Here is a 16,654-nt window from a genome sequence, read left to right on the forward strand (position 1 = left end):
AGTCCATGTGACTCCCGCCCAAATCCTCGAAGAGTGAAGGACCACAAGGTGAAGAAAAAAAGCAAGAACACAAATCTCTCTCAATCTCTCCTTTTATTTATTATGAAAGGCTCCTCTCCTTTCGTCAACTGCTTCTCTTTTTTGCTGCCTGCCAACTCCAGCTTCAATTCCTGGCGCAGAGGGGAGGAGGCAGTACACGTGGAAACCTTCACATTGTTGATTTCAATTAAAACAAAACCTTTGATTTTTCTTTTAAAAATATATTCCAAGTTTCTTGGAGCTGCACCAAATGCCCTGCCCCCACTCCCATAAAACCCCCTCTTCCCCCAAGCACAAGTCCATATCCGATAATAGGTGCCGGGGAGTAAGACAATAAGTTAACAGTTTGTTCAGGTTGAGGTTTCCAAGAGAAGGACCCACTGCTGTCTTAATGTGAGGTTTTCTTGGACGCTTTCCCGTATCTGGCATCCAGTCCAAGTCCTGCAGAGAAACAAGAGGGGAACGCGGCTTTAAGAGGCCATCCTCACAGCAGACAGGTCGTTCATGTGGGTGTGCGCGATTTTATTTACAATGAATGGGAGAGAGAAGTGCTTATGCCTACTGCCCCACCGGCCAATTACTCCCCAAGAGCCATGCTGGCTCTCAGAAGGCAAAACTGGCAACTTCGACGCTTCCCCTTCTCAGGCTAGGAGGCTGCCTCAAACAAGAAAGCTCCCTGCTTTTGTAGGGATGGTGAAAACATGACTCGTGTTGTGTGCAGGCTGCCTGAGCTGACCGACCCTGTAACTGATAAGCTCCTTCCTCCTCTCATTTTCCCCTGCACAAGTTCACACATGCAGTCATTTCATTTCCATTTGGGGTTTTTGTTGTTTCCTCTGCAGTTTTTAAGAAATTGAATGCAAGTCCGTATATCTCTGGGTCCCCGCCCCTGTCCAAGCATGCATACACCTTCCCCTCTTTGTGGGTGGGGCCATCTGCAATCCATAGTATAAATTTAAGTATTATATATAGATATATTAGGCACCGGGAGAATAAGCTCCTCTTGAACCAGGCCTTTGGCTGATTAGTATTCTAGTCTTTTGAATGTGTCTGTGCAAAGGGGTGAGGTGGGGGTAAGTAAATAAATACCCCCCCCCAACTCACCTAAAAGCTTTTCTGCTTTCCAGGCGCCATAGCCAAAAACTAAAACCCGAAAACCTTCCCCCCGGGTAATCGGCTAAGATCATTTGATCATCGGATGATCTCCCCTACCTCTGGTACCCAGGGAGGGTGCTGGTTGTGGCGCTTTGTACTTAGAAGAATGCAATTCCTGGAGAAGCTTGACATTACACAGCACCAGGCAAATATTCCCACCCGCCTCTTAATTTGCCCAGGCCTTCCAGTGTATTTTATAATGGGTTTTACTATTGTCTTTACAGCTCTGCATGGATTTTATTGATTTTATGGCTACTGCTCCCGTGTATTTAATGCTCTATATGGAAATTTTTTATTGCCTTTTGTTATTTCTAAATTGGATGCCACCCTGGGAATCTGTAAATAATTTTTTTTTAAATTAATAATAAAACCATTCCCCCCCACCTCCCCAATGGATGGGGAGGAGAGAAGGATAGCACCGTCCTGCCTACAGACCCTCACGGGGAGGGACTAGCCAGGCTGCCCCTCCCAACAGGAAATGCCACTTAAGCACCAGACTTTTCTACCTTTGCAGGAACGCTTTGGCAGTTTTGCTAGGAATCGTTGAGTTGGAAGGGACCACAAAGGTCATCTATTATTCCAACCCCCCTGCATGCAATACAGGAATCACTTCTCCAAGGTGGGTCTCGAACCCACGACCCTGAGATCAGGAGTCGTGTGCTCTACCGACTGAGCCGCTGGAAACGGAGTCAAAACTCCCCCAGAAACAAAAAGGAGCTGAAACTTACCGAGGAATACTAGAATGGTGCCCACCCACTGCAGCCCGGTGATCGGATTGGCAAACAGGATGACCGAAGCCAAGATGGTGAAGAATTTGCGGGTGGTGGTGACGATGGAGCAGGTCAGGGGCCCGAAGTATACTACAGTCATGAAGATGAAACTCTGCAACGAGACAGGGGGAGATGCGCAGTCAGGCTGGAAATGTGGGAACAAACAACAGCAACACGGATTTTGCATCCTCCCAGGCGGTTTTGCTGCAGGACGTGCCCCTGCGCTGTCGAGTTTGCACGTGGCTGGACGCAACAGTGGGTTACACGGCCCTTTCACCTTGGAGTACTGGGAAGAGGTAGTGCTACTTTTCACCCACCTGGGCCAAAAAAGATTTGGGCAAAGTCTCCTTTTTCAGGGGCTGTGTTCTCCGCTCCCTCTTAGGAGTGGAAGGGAATGTGGCAGCAGCCTTGCTGCTGAAGCACAGGTCCAAGCAAAGAGGAAAACAGGGGCTCGATTCTCACACGCTGCAAGGAGCCAAATGGGTGGCTTCTGAACCTGGCATGGGAGCAGAAAGGCAAAAGGCACTCTCTTGTTGATTTGTACACCAGAGCAAAAGGGATCTAGGTGGAAGGTGCGAAGATGACAGAAAGCCCAGCTGCAGAACATGCAAGGAAATGGTCCCTCCGAGCACACGCAGAATGTCTTTTCCTTGCCAGCAGAGTGTCAAAAGCCAGACTGCAGGGACAGGATAAAGAGGCAGAGCCTTAAGAACACCCCATAAAATGGCCTGAGCTGCAGTCTCTGGGAATCATCTGCAGGAGTTAAAAGGCATCTGTAGTGCACAGGACCAACGGGAGAAGATACGCAGAGATCGTCCCCTCCTGATTCACACGATGAAGGCAAAGACCCTCGCGTATTCCTGCAGGGCTTGCCTCGGTGTTTGGGGCACCTTAAAGACCAACAAATTTATTATGGCTTCCATGGACCAGACACCACCCTGACAAATGTTAACAACGGAAGTCCCTAAAATACAAAAGAATTTATTATTGTATGCCGCCACTGCGGCTAGAATCTTATTGGCACAAAGGTGGAGAGCGAGTAAGGTACCCACCAAGGAAGAGTGGCAGTTTAAAATGCTTGAATATGCTGAATTGGCAGGTATAACGAATAGGGTTGGAGAAAAGGGTGATAAAGAATATAAGGAGGATTGGAAAGCGTTTATTGAATATTTTAAGAACCAGTATAAACAAGCAAATAACCTAGCAGGTCTTGAGTAAATCCAGCAGAATAGAAGTTAATAGAATTCAACAGAGGGAGGAAGAAATTTGAAGATGAAAAATTTGGAATATGCAATTTAATAGAAAAATAAAGAAACCGGGAAAAGGGTGGAAGGGAAGTCACCAGGTATTTAGTTGTATGAAAGTTGTGCAACTGGGGGTTGATGGAAGGGGACGTGGGTTTCCCCCCCCCCTTTTCTGTCTCTATTAAAAATGCAAATAAAAACAAACAAACAAACAAACAAATAGACAGACAAATGCAGGAAATGTACTCTTCAGCTGGCAGGTAGACATGGGCGTATTTAGAAGCTGGCATTAAATGGCCATGGAATGCAAGGAGGACAGGTTCATTAGCATGCAAAATGAACGGTGATCCTTTACTAAAAGCAGCGATATACGATAACACCTTAACATCCATAGTGACAAAGAAACCACTGCTTCCATTCAGGCCCAAATTAAGAGAACTAAGAGTTTGCTCTATGGTGGTGAAGTGCATCTTGGGAAGGGCCTCTCACTCTGGAAATAGTCTCATGAACAACCTAACCGGAAATCCATGTACTTCAAGCAGCAGACTTTATCCTACCTTTCACCAAACACCTTGAGAACAGAGCAAGGGCTAACACACACATCCTGGGCTGGTTAAAGTGAAGAAATGCACGGCACAGAATAACAAACACACGCCACTCACCTGGCCCAGGGCGCTTGTCAGGCCAAAGAGGAGGATGTTGTAGATGATGCTGGGGTAACGCTCAGTGAAACTCAAGAATTCCCAAAGCTCTCCTGTAAACAAGATACCTGCAAAGGGAGGCGGGTGTTTAGAAAAATAGAATGTACTCTCCTCTGTCTGCTTTAATCAGCAGATGTTCAAAGTTAACTGGTTTCAACTGCTGTGATGCATCAGGCCGGCAATCTACTGGGCTCAACGGTCTCACTTGACTGGGACTGGCCAGTTGACAATATTCAACCATCGAATTTGGGTGGTTCAAAACCATAAAATACTGGCTGGGGAGAAATCTGGACCTGGAAGAAACTGCTGTCTTTGTGTGTGTTTAGGCGTGCATTAGGAATATGCCACAATGGTAACTGCAGCTGTGTTCACACGCATCTGTGCGTATTTTTTTCCTAAATATTTCTTCCCATCTTTTTCTTCCGTCATTAAACTTGAGGCAGTGTATGCAGGGTTCGCAGATAGTCTTCCATCCCGGCACAGACCGGAACCAGACAAGCGATACAGAGAAAAATCTAAGTCGCCAATAGCAGCAGTTTATCAGAATGAATCAAAATAATTTGTGTGTGTTTGTGTGATCATAAAAGATGAAATATAAACCATATAAAAGCATTCTGGTTCTATTGGTGGCTTGGGTGTTTTCTCACGTTGGTTCAGAATTCAGCTCTCTCCTCCCCCCCCCCCACTTCAGCCACTAAGTGCCTTTAAACTTTCCTAGGCAAAACATTTATTTATGCTTACAGCTCAAACTTCCCTTCACTCAGGCAGGGGGTAAAAACAGGCAGGTGGGTCCTGAAAGAGCTTGTAGGATAAGGCTTCGTCTAACCGGAACAGTTACTTACACTTCATAAAGCCTAATACCTACAGCTCCTCATGAAAATGAGAGAAGTGTGCTGTGGAAGAACAGGGGTGCAGGCTCTTCTTGAACAAACATATCCCGCTGTTCCCGACCTCTTTGGTGATATGGACATTAGCAGAGGAAAAGCCCCTGCTCCACTTCCGAAAACAAAAGGAAAATGACTCAGTATCACCAGTTACCTAACAATGATCCTGTGTGCAGCAGAGGTGCTGCTCCTGTTCATAACACCTGGAAGCACATTGTGGTGGAATCTCCCCCTGAAAAAACTGCCCTCCTCTTTTTTATTTGGTATGGTGACCAGACTACAAAATAAAGGAGTTTTTTGTCATTTAGGAAGGGAGCATGCCTGCCCGTTTTGGCCAATGTCACGGGCGCTTCCCAGCCAAAGGAAAGCTGGACAGCACAGTTGGTTAGAGCATGGTGCCGATAACGCCAAGGTTGCTGGTTCAATCCTCCTAAGGGACAGCTGCATTGCAGGGGGTTGGACTAGATGATCCACGGGGTCCCTTCCAACTCTACAATTCAATGGTTCTACATAGCAGATAGTTAACTTCTTTATTGTCAAAGATAACACCTACAGTCACTCTGGATACCTACGCACACCAATCTAGCGTCTAGGCAGCTATTCCCAGGACTAAGGAGCAGTTGCAACAACACTGGTTTATGTACCTTCTTCTGATGGACTGCATGCGCACAGCCAGAGACTATGCCTGCGTAGAAACTTCCTCTGCTCCTTCCTTTTCAACCCCCTCTTGGTTCTGGGAGACAGTGTTGCAGAAGAGGGTAGGGAAGCCCTTGCCCCTTCACTTTCCCAACCTGCCTCTTCTTCTAACTTATCCTGTGGCTCCACCCTCCAGCTCTGAAGCTTTCCCTGCCTCTTGCCTCCTGGCTGGTACAGATTCCTACAAGCCACTGCCCCCTCTCCCAAGTCAGACTCCAGCCCCACTTCCCCCGTGGCACACTAACCAGCATCCTGCCAGTCCCTGACAGCCAAGCACACCTACACCAGTGGGTCATATGCGTGACATCAAGTGTAGGGCAGGTAAAGCTGTAGCAGGGTCAAAAGGCAGTTTGCAAACACTGCCCATCAGCTGGAGCCTCCCCCTCCTAAAATCTCGGAGGCAAGGGACGGGAAAGGTCCCAATCACAGGGTAGCGTCACCATCCTCCTGGGACCAGCTTCTAGGCCAGGAGTGGGAAGCTTTGTGGCCCTCCCCATTATATAGGACTACAACTCCCATCAGCCTCAGCCAGCATGGCCAATGGTCAGGGATGATGGAGGCTGTAGTCCAGGAGCACCAGGAGGGTGACAGCTTCCCCACTTCTGCTCTAGGCCACCAAGAGATGGTGCAGTTAAGGATGTGCCGCCAGGAGGAATGGTCTGGTGTGCTGTCAAAAGATTGACATTTGAGAATGAATGAATGAATAAATCGAAAATAAATTGCTGGCTGAACCTCACATTCAGGCTGATCACCCTTCCTCTTCCAGTCAGGAAGATGCCTTCTCACAGGTTTTACTGTTTAACAAACCCTGCAAGGCTGGTGTTTTCTGTATTTCGGGGTTTTTTTGCCTGTCACTGTGGACCACGGCTTGACTCACCTGGAGAAGGAAGCCGTGCAGTTTAATATGAAGTTTGAAGACGACAGGCCAACCGGCTTCCTTTGCAGCTTCTACGGAATTCATTTTAACACACTGCCTTGTTTTAAAATAATATACAGGGGAACAATCATCCTCCAAATTACTTTGGCTGCAAGGGACTGCTCCTTTTCATTAATTATCAGCTGTTTCTCCTAAGGCAGCCTCAGCGGAGAGGTCTAACAATTGCATGCGGGGGGGGGGGGGAGAGGCAAACTGCAAAGGTTTAACTCTTGGAAGCCTAGCAGAATGTGGAAACCACCCAGGTTGCTGGAACGAGGGAGACGCCAAACGGCGGAAACAGGCTGTTGCTGCCAAGCTGCAGTGGGACCCCAGGCAAAACTGAGTTGTGCACAGGAATGGTATTTTGGGAAGGGGAGTCCTACAGGTGACATCAGCACCACTCCATGGCCATGTGGAGAACTGCACAGCAGTCCCAACTCATGGGAGGCAGCCATCAACGTATTCAGAATTGCAAGGGACCACGAGGGTCATCTCGTCCAACCCCCTGCAATGCAGGAATCTTTCACTCAACGCAGGGCTCGAACCCACAACCCTGAGATTAACAGCCTCATGCTCTACCAAATAAGCTATCCAGTTTATTTAAACTGGCTTGCTAGGCAGTCTAGCTGCCAACCGAGGAAAGGTTCGCCCTAATTCAACAAATAGCAATTTGGGCGTGGAAACAGGTTCCTGCAGGTGAATTTACTGGACCCAGGCATATTGTGTATGAGCAGGAAGTGGGACAGGCCATATCCATCAATGGGATAAGAAAATGCACATCCCCGTGCCTTACATGCCACAAAGATTCTGATGTATCCAAGGCTGGTGTACTTATCAGGCTTAGACCTTCGCCCCTTTTTGCAGGTACAGCCACATGCACTTAGCCTTCGGCTGCTTCCATGACGGTGCAGATCAGGGCTACCGAGGTCAAACTAGGCCGTCCTGCTCTCCCACCCCCACTCCCTGTGCCCCAAGAAAGTGCTTACCGGCTCCGAGGAACAAAGTAGACCACAGATTGACGTTCAGCATCATGTGATTAGAACCAGTCTGGTAATGAGCTCTCATGTGGTCCTGAGACACTCCGGTCAGTCCATCCAAGGTCAAGGACAGCAACTAGAGTGGGTGATAGAGAAATCAGACACACATGTACGCCTGCTGAGTACGGCATGCTGGGCTGAACAAAACCTGCTTAGCAAGGGGATTAGCAACGCACACATTTCCCCACAAACACAACACTCAAACACGGATATGCCAAATCTGGTTCTGCAGCGCAGAAATGGGTGGTGTTTTCCAAGACCTGTGAACTGCAGCTTTAAGGAAGGGCCAATATCCAGCCTTTAGAGTTTGAAAGCTAACACATCCTGGCAGTTACTAATGAAGATTTAAGAATCTCCAACTCACACGCACAGCTTCCCAGACACTTATTCCTGCCTCCTTGCCTTCCATACCTGCCTTATCTGCATCTCCCTCTGATCTCCCTAAAAGCCTCTAACAAAAACTTAAAAGGTGAAGGTAAAGTAACAAAAAATACATTTACGTTCACAGGGAGGGAAGCCCAACACAAAGTCAGGTTATGAATTAAAATCTCCCCCCATGCCAATTTTCACTCTATGGGCCTACCTAACTGCCAAACAAAGTAAATGAACAAAAGATGGAGGAGCCATTTTTTTTGCACCCGTTATTTGATGAGTATACACACGTACACATGAGTGTGGCCTATATGGTTGGCCACACCCACCCTGTACCATGCAGCTCCTGGAGGGGTGGCAAGGAGCAGCCTGGTCCTCCAGATGAGAAAGGTTAGTCAGTCTGCTTTAAAATCTGAATGTACTTTAAGAATGTGCCCCTTCTCCAAGGTAAACCCCTTGCATCTCAGCAGCTTCCTTCAGTTGTTGTTGCAGCTTCATCACGATACTATGCACCGGGATAGTGGAAATGTGCCTTGTTTGCCTCACCCCTGCCAACCCCAGCCCCTGCCACCATCCACATGTTGCTATAGGCCCAAAGGGAGGACTCTTCAGCACCGCCCAAGCATGCTCCCCATGCTCCCCATGCGATTTCCCATTGACTGTAGACAGTGACAGACGCAGACTGGAAAGGCTGTGACAAAAGAGGAGGGCCCAAAGAGCACCGGTCACTCTATCCAGGAGTAGCAGCGGAAGGGAGCAGAAAAAGGAACCAAGAACAGACAAAGGAAGAACAAAGGAAAAATCCCTTCCAAGATGGCGTTCCCATCTTTTCTATTTTGCCGTGCCTAGAGTAGCTGGCTAGCACAACCTGCAGTGGAGCTGGCAGGAAGCTGAACCAGAGAGAGGGGTTGTCCCAGCCCCAGTGTTGTAATCTCTCAAGAGAGCCAGTTTGGTGTAGTGGTTAAGAGCAGCAGACTCGTAATCTGGGGAACCGGGTTCGAGTCTCCACTCCTCCACATGCAGCTGCTGGGTGACCTTGGGCTAGTCACACTTCTTTGAAGTCTCTCAGCCTCACTCACCTCACAGAGTGTTTGTTGTGGGGGAGGAAGGGAAAGGAGAATGTTAGCCACTTTGAGACTCCTTCGGGTAGTAAAAAGCGGGATATCAAATCCAAACTCTTCTTCAAAGTTTCTTACTTCCTGCCAGTGGAGAGGTAGGTGGAGCCAACCCAAACAGGATTCCCCCTTCCTCCAATAGAGGAGAAAGGGCTGTATTATAGGTGAAATGTGAGCACGATCAGAACCCATAGAAAATGACTCACACAAGAAGCGATCAACCAGAGCATTCCATTCAGTGTTAAGGTATTGAAGGCCTTAACACACAGAAGCCTCTCAAGAGTCATAGAATGATGGAACTGTAGAGTTGAAAGGGACCCTGAGGATCATCTAGTCCAAGTCCCTGCAATGCAGGACCATGCAGCTGTCCCATGCAGGGATCGAACCTGCAACCTTGGCATTATCAGCACCACACTCTAACCAACAGAGCTATTCAGGCTCCTGGATAGTGAGGTGGGAACTGAACCAACAGCTTCAGTCCAACATCTGGAGGGCCACAGGTTCCCCACCCCGTGGCAGAGAAAACTCCCTGTTGCAGTCAGCCCTCCAAGTGTGCTAATAAATTAACCGTCACCCAGTTCAGCATGGCTGACTATGCCAGCCTTGTATTTAAGCATGTGCCTGGGAGCCTCGGGGAGCAAGGCATTGCATGCAAGTGAGTGAGCGGACTGGCCACAGAGGGACTGAGAACTCCTTACCTCCTCTGTGCCCAGCAGAGAAACTGAGTGGGTTGCCAGAGGACAGAAGCCCCCCCACCCCCCACCCCCCCCCGCATGGGCACCCAGCACAGAAACTTAGCAGGCTCCTGCAAAATGGATGGAGTTCTCCATCTTTCCTCTGCCAGCCCCACAGTAGGCTAATAAAGAAGGAAGTGGCAAGCCAGTAACTTGTGCAGACTTACTCTACAAGCTTGGTTTAATGTTCCCAGGTATGGGTACCCCTCCTGCTGCGTTCAGCAACAATTGAACTCCCTGCCACTGTTGCCACAGACTTATTAATGCTCAGGGGCTTACCAGCAGGAGTTCTCCATACCCAAAGAGGTGGTCGTCCCCGACGTCTCCTCCCTTTTTTGGTTTGTACATGAACAGGGCCACGCCGGTGACGATCAGCAAGACACACAGGTATTTGGACAAGGGGTACTTCTTCCTTAGCACCGTCACCCCCAGGAGCATGACTAGAAAGAGAGAAAGGAAGGAACTGTGGACAAGGTGACTCCCTGGGTGGGCCTGTTCAGAAATAAAACCAACTTTTGACCTTTGCAGACTCTGCGACACCAGCTTCCGTGCTGCGGCAATGTTGCTTCCCAAAGAGCAGGAGACCCAGGCCAGTCTCAAGAACAGGAACTGTCACACTGAGTCCAAGTGACCCTCCAAACCTGCTGAGTCTCTGCCTGGTACTGCAAGAATATAGCCTTGGGAAAGGCCCCGGTCAAATGAACAAAAGAGGCTTGCAGATCTGCATCTGGAGGGATCCCACGGGACTACAAAATGTGGGTTAGCATTGCCCAGCTTGGCTTTTACAGGCACCCTTCCCTCCCAGGAATCTATCTGTGGGGAGGACCCAAAATGAATTCTCCAACCCTGTTAGCACAATGGTTCTCAAACTTTTCCCCCTGGGCCACACTTCCAGAATAAAAATTGCTTGTGCCACACCAAGTTATACATTGGAAAACAAAAAGGAATTCCTAGCGGTGCCTGATTTATAACATATTACACAACTACTTTATAATATGATCCTGGGGCATCCAGAAAGTATAAAACAATGCAGCTGCGTAAAAACACGAATCACCCCCAAAATATAATGATAAATGACCCTCTGGCGTGAGCCTGCCTATGCCTGGTAATCTCATTTATATTAGGTCTACCGGTAATTAAATGTTTCTTTGATTGTCCTTGAATTTTCCAACCATACTTGCCATCCTCTCCGCTACACCACTGTGGTGCACCACTCCATGTAAGAACCACAGCATTAGCAGAACCCTTTCCAAAAGGTATGCAGATTGCCAGTTCCTACTTAAGGGCTCCATGGGTGTCTGCAGTAGCAGAACCTCTATTAGTACAGTCAAACCTCGGCTCCAGAAAACCCAGAAGTAAATGCTCCAGTTTTCGAATGTTTTTCAGAAGCCAAACGCCTGACACAGCTTCTGCTTGAGTGCAGGAAGCTCCTGCAAACCAATCGGAAGCTGTGATTCGGTTGTTGAACGTTTAAGAAGCCGAACGGCCTTCCGAAATGGATTACGTTCGACAACCGAGGTTTGACTGTATGCAATGTTTTCGTAAAGCAAAAAAAAAAAAAAAAAAAGTGAGACGTTGCACGTTCTTTGTAGTTCATGAAAATCTTTAATAAAAATTATTTTTTTTAAAAAAAGAAAAGAACCTGCACTGTATTAGGTGCTGCGTTTCATTAGTTATCATCTTGAGCCACCTCTCCCTCCAAGCAGCTTAGAACAGCCTGTATTATATGAGGCTTCCAGCCCACCCTTTACTTCCAGAGGTATATCTGGTGCCTTTACACCGTCCTCTAACCCACTTTGCTGCTCAGGTTTGGCTTTTGGTGAGTGGCATTAAGGGTCACTTTTAATTTGACTTGTGGTTATTTAATATTTAGCACACTTTCCATTTTCATTCAGCGGCATTGTTTGAAAAGTTTTGCTACCTACCCAATCCTTCTGATGGATGCGACAGAATGCATCAACACCTGAAGTGAAGCACTGGAGGGGTTGCCTTTGACATGGGAGAAATTTAGGTTCAGATTTCCACTCAGGTCGGATAGTCACTGGCTGTGCTTGGGCAAGCCATTTACCTTTCTGCCTAGCCTACCACTCAGGACTGTTTGAGGATAAACATGCCATTCTAGGCTCATTAAAGAGACGGCAGGCAGCAAAGTCTCAAGAGCCTCCCCTTCCCTCCTTGCCATTCCAGTCCTTAACCCTGACTTTTGGGGTGAAGCCTGAATCTGTGAAGCAAATGTAGCAAAACCAAGCAGCAGGCATGCAGATTTTGTCGATAGGCTCAACTCATCCGCGTAGTTGCTCTGCAAAGAACGAAACATGGTTCTGGTTACCGGCACAGGGGCTACTTACCTGGAATAGGTTTACAGGACTTCCCCAGCACCTACGTGGGAGAAAAGGGAGAGATTTATTTAGACCTAACATTCCATAGCCTCACCTTTAGCAGCGTCAGCCAGTACTTCAGTCAACTCTACCCGGGAGAAAAACTGGCGCTTGATGTGCAGAAGATACTCATTGAACAGAAACGAAGAATCTCTGTTCTTTCCTTTTGCAAGCTCATCTCATCCGGCACCCTTTTTAAGCTTCTAGTCCTTAATTTTAAAAGCTCTCACACTCTGTGCTCTATCTCTAGTTAATACTCTCTCCCTCCTTTCCTTCTTCGCTAACTCACTATTACAAAATCACACCCCTCCCTCTTTTACATCGCCTGCCAAATCTTCCTGGTGGTGTTACTGGCCATTCCTGCTTGGCTTCTAAATTCCTGAAGCCACGGCTTTCTCGGAATTCCAGCTCCTCCCCCACCTGCAGTGTTTTGTCTCCTGCACACATCTCCAATCTTGCTCATCCCTTTCAGCAATCCCAGAAAGGCCATGGCCCCTGCTATGGAATCATGGCCGGTGCAAAAGGCTGTCTGGGTTAAGCAAAATGCCTAGATTCGCAAGGCCAGCGACGGCTTGCCGAAACAACTGGGCCATCACTCTCGCCTTTGTGCCATGTGTCCAGGCACCTCTCTCACAGTCTTCTGTCTCTTGTTAACACATTGCAGGAGACTCAGGGAACAGAGGATATTGTCACTTTGCTCTGGGTTGCAGAAAAGCTTTAAGCAGCATAAGGAGCTTATGCTACTTCCAACTTTACTGGAAGAGGAGCAGACAATGAAAGACCCCATAAACCTCTGCAAGAAAAAGTGCGCAGGGGCCTGTGTGTGTAGCAGAGACGAGGGAGATCTGGGTGAATGCTGAAGTGGGGTGTATGCTGGTCTGGCTGCTTTCCTTTTAATATGGGTACCCCCAAATCCTGGAGCAAGCCTTGTTTGTCAGATTCTAAGCACCAAACTCTTCTAAGGTAGTTACCAAAAAGGCAGGCAAAATGGTTTGCTCTACTGTTGATATCCCCCCCCCCCCGGGAGGGTCGCACACTGTTGAGAGCCTCTTGTTACTCCCGTCTCATTTAAGCACCACTATTTCAGAACCATCATGGAAGAACATCACGTCCGACACATTTATGCAGCTGGTATCCTGCTTTCAATAGATTCTCTTTGTTGTTCCCTGGGCTTAAGGAGTCGCACACGCTGCGGTGAAAAGGTTGCCAAGCTGTGCACCAGAAAGCAGGAGACATCCCATTTCCCAGACCCTCTCCATCTTCTGCCAACCCCCTTGCTCCCACCAGCAACCTCCCCTTCTTCACCTGAGTTGGGTAGTTGACAAATTGCAGGGCGGAGTTGCTGGAGACCATGGCACCCAGGTAGGAGAGAGAGCAAGCTGCGTATAGCCAGTTCTGTGTCCGATCCACCTTGACGCTGTCAAAAAACTGGATCACTGATTAGGGGAGAAAAGGTGAAAGAAACAGGCATGTTGGCAACGAAGCACGAGCAGGCCAACCAACAGCAGAGCTGCATGGTTTCATATGCAAAAGGGGAAATGGTTAAGGTGCTCAGGCCTCTTATCTATAAAACAGGCATAGGCAAACTCAGCCCTCCAGATGTTTTTGGGACTACAGCTCCCACCATCCCTGGTCCTGTTAGCTAGGGATGATGGGAGTTGTAGTCCCAAAACATCTGGAGGGCCGAGTTTGCCTATGCCTGCTCTAAAACCTGAACATGGAATAGAGGCATAGCTTTATCTGGGAGGACCACACAGGCATATTTTGGTGCAAATCAGCAGCATTCTAACACTTGTTTCAAGGGGGGGACAGGACCCAGAACCTTATAAGTCTTTTGTATTGTTTCTTACAGCCAAACAAGACATTACACATGCAATTTTCTCACAATACTCTTAAAAAAGAGAGAGCAGCATCAGAACCCTGTAAAATTGATTGCACCAGCAGCTGGGATGGTAGGCAACAGAGGGCACATAATCCTTTCCCCCTCAGCCATTTTTTTCTGATCAAATCACCCCACACCCTGTTCCCCCCCCCCCAGCCATGAAATCTCTGTGGAGTATCCAGCAGGCCAATAATTTTTAAGGAGGGGAGGGAGGAAGATAAAGGGGGCTAAGTTCAGTTGCTTGGTGGTAAGACTAACTCTCCCTTCCATGCGCAATGGTAGTGGTGCTGAGGAAACGGGTACACTTGAAAGAGTGTACAACCTTCTGCTACCTTTTCTGAAGCCATTTTTTGAATGGGGAGAAAAAGAAAAAAAGAACAGAGATGACTTTTGGCCCCTACCCTATTTTGAGTTTTCAAAACCAAAAGGCATGTGGCGGGAGAGAAAGAAAAGCACACAAGCAATAGGAATTCTCATTCACCTGCTCCTCCCTTCCTCAGAAAAACCTGATGAGGGTGGTGCAGAGGTATGAAAAGGGAACTGAATTTCCTATCTGGATTTAAAACAGCCAACCAAATCTCTGGCTGCAGGTGTTAATCAGAATCAGGCCAAAGCAACTCCTTCCTGCAAAAGGTGTGCTTCAAACCCCGGTGGGTTTTACAAAAAACTTTCAGAAGCAAGGGATAGGCAAAAGGCTCAGAGCAGCCACATCACTAATTTCTTTGGAAATACAGTGGTGGTTAGCATATTGGGTTAGGACCCAAGAAGCTAGGGTTCAAATCCCCACTCTGTCATAGAACCTCAATGGGAGAAATGAGGCCAGTCACAGCCTTTGAACCTAGCATACCTCAGAGTTCTTGTGAAGTTAAAATGGATAGGGGGAAAGCCACACATACCATCTTGAGCTCCTTGGAGGAAAGGTGGAATAAAAAGGTAGTAATATATAAATAAGTACGTACACAGTTTGGCGAAAATGGCATTGATCACACATTGGATGAAGACCAAAGACAGAGCATATCTGAACTTTTCCTGCTTTGCTCCTTCCCCATATTTGCCTCTCGTACTGCAGGAAAACCAAATTGAGAGAAGAGTGTCAGTTACAAAGGAAAAGACATCAAATGACTCAACTTACCGTATTTGCACGTGTCAGTAGCAAATGGTAGGCATGTGCTAGTTTTACGGTGGATTGAACATCAGAGAAAGGTCAAGGTACATCTACTTCTTTTTTCAGTGAGCCAACACCCCCCCCCCCCCCCCGTGCAGTCATGGGTAACTGAGGGGAACAAAGCACAGGAATGCAATTGCTGGATTGCACTTGTCTCCCCGTCAGGAGAACGCACAAACTGTAGCTATTTTCAGATTTGCGTGGTTTCTTGCAGGGCCACGAGACAGCAGCTGCTTTGGAAACAGACAACAAGGAATAGGAAGGGAGGGCAGTCCAACTCTTTAAAGTGCTTTAACTGTGGAGGAGGTAAAGGTAAAGGTAAAGGAACCCCTGACAGTTAGGTCCAGTTGCGGACGACTCTGGGGTTGCGGTGCTCATCTCGCTCTCTAGGCCGAGGGAGCCAGCGTTTTTCCGCAGTTTCCAGGTCATGTGGCCAGCATGACTAAGCCGCTTCTGGCGAACCAGAGCAACACACGGAAACAGTTTACGTTCCCGCTGGAGCAGTACCTATTTATCTACTTGCACTTTGACATGCTTTCGAACTGCTAGGTTGGCAGGAGCAGGGACCGAGCAACGGGAGCTCACCCCGTCACAGGGATTCGAACCACCGACCTTCTGATCGGCAAGCCCTAGGCTCTGTGGTTTAGACCACAGCGCCACCGGGAGAAATTAAGATCAAAGTCAGATAATGAGGCAGGGAGGCATAGGGAGAGGAAACACATACCCCCAGAGAGCTCATAACAATTAAAATACTGGGGAATCCCCATTACCTTCAGTAGCTTAGGGCCTCATCATACCTAAATCCGGCCCTGCACAGAAGTTCTGCAAGGAGCAATGGCAGCAATCGTAAGGGGAAAGTCGGGGTGGGGGTTGGGAGAGGGAGAGGGAGGAAGGCTCCCCCCCCCCCAAGTCAGTGGAGAGAGACTGGGGGCTACGTTGCGAAGGTAGGAAGAAGAGTGTGCATACTGGAGGAGGAGGAGGCTTTGAGGTCGCCACCAAACAACCCCTCAAAGCCACAGACGCGTGTCGTGCGTGGCAACTTACATTGTCTCCTGCAGGACGCCGTACCAGAAGTAGCAGACGAAGACGCCCAGGCAGCAGAGCGGCAGACGAAACCGCTCAGGAAACAGGGCGCCGCCGCCGCTGCCTCCGGGCCCGCCGCTCACCCCCATGACAGGCCCTGGAACCGTTCCCGGCGCCGGCAGCCTCAGCGCCGGCAGCTCCACGCAAACATCCCTCAGCGGCGCCGCCGGCGGGGGGAAAGAGGGCCTCATAGAGGCGGCTGCGACGGCGGCCCGGAAGGACCCCCGCCGATTCCCGGCCGGGGGCTGTCCTCCTCGGCGCCTGACGACCAGGAGGGCGCCGCCGTTTGAACGAAGGTCGGCCGAGCCGCGCGCGCGGGTCCGCTTGGGGAGGTCTTCTCTCCTGCTGTTCCAGAGCGCCCGCGTTGTTTTTGCCCGCGCTTGTTACGCGCCTCTTCAGGCGCCGCGGGAGGTAGTACTTCGGCGGGGCCTAGAAGGAAGCGGGCGGCAGGTTTAGACGTCGGCAAATGTGGCTCGTCGCGAT

At 48.8% G+C, this 16,654-nt stretch overlaps 1 protein-coding gene across 1 annotated transcript; it reads right to left on the bottom strand.

Moving 5' to 3' along the window:
• Positions 1 to 363: 363 nt before the first annotated feature.
• SLC35B1 (solute carrier family 35 member B1) lies at positions 364 to 16,382 on the bottom strand. Its single transcript, XM_033169492.1, has 9 exons — positions 16,133 to 16,382; positions 14,883 to 14,986; positions 13,347 to 13,477; positions 12,012 to 12,042; positions 9,943 to 10,103; positions 7,392 to 7,518; positions 3,871 to 3,977; positions 1,923 to 2,076; positions 364 to 480 (listed from the first exon to the last, which is right to left on the bottom strand). Exons 1-9 carry the CDS (start codon positions 16,360 to 16,362, stop codon positions 428 to 430), a joined length of 1,098 nt encoding a protein of 365 aa, XP_033025383.1. The 5' UTR covers positions 16,363 to 16,382; the 3' UTR covers positions 364 to 427.
• Between the last annotated feature and the right edge of the window lie 272 nt (positions 16,383 to 16,654).

Source organism: Lacerta agilis, chromosome 14 (assembly GCF_009819535.1).
Source record: "Lacerta agilis isolate rLacAgi1 chromosome 14, rLacAgi1.pri, whole genome shotgun sequence".
NCBI classification, from domain to species: domain Eukaryota; kingdom Metazoa; phylum Chordata; class Lepidosauria; order Squamata; family Lacertidae; genus Lacerta; species Lacerta agilis.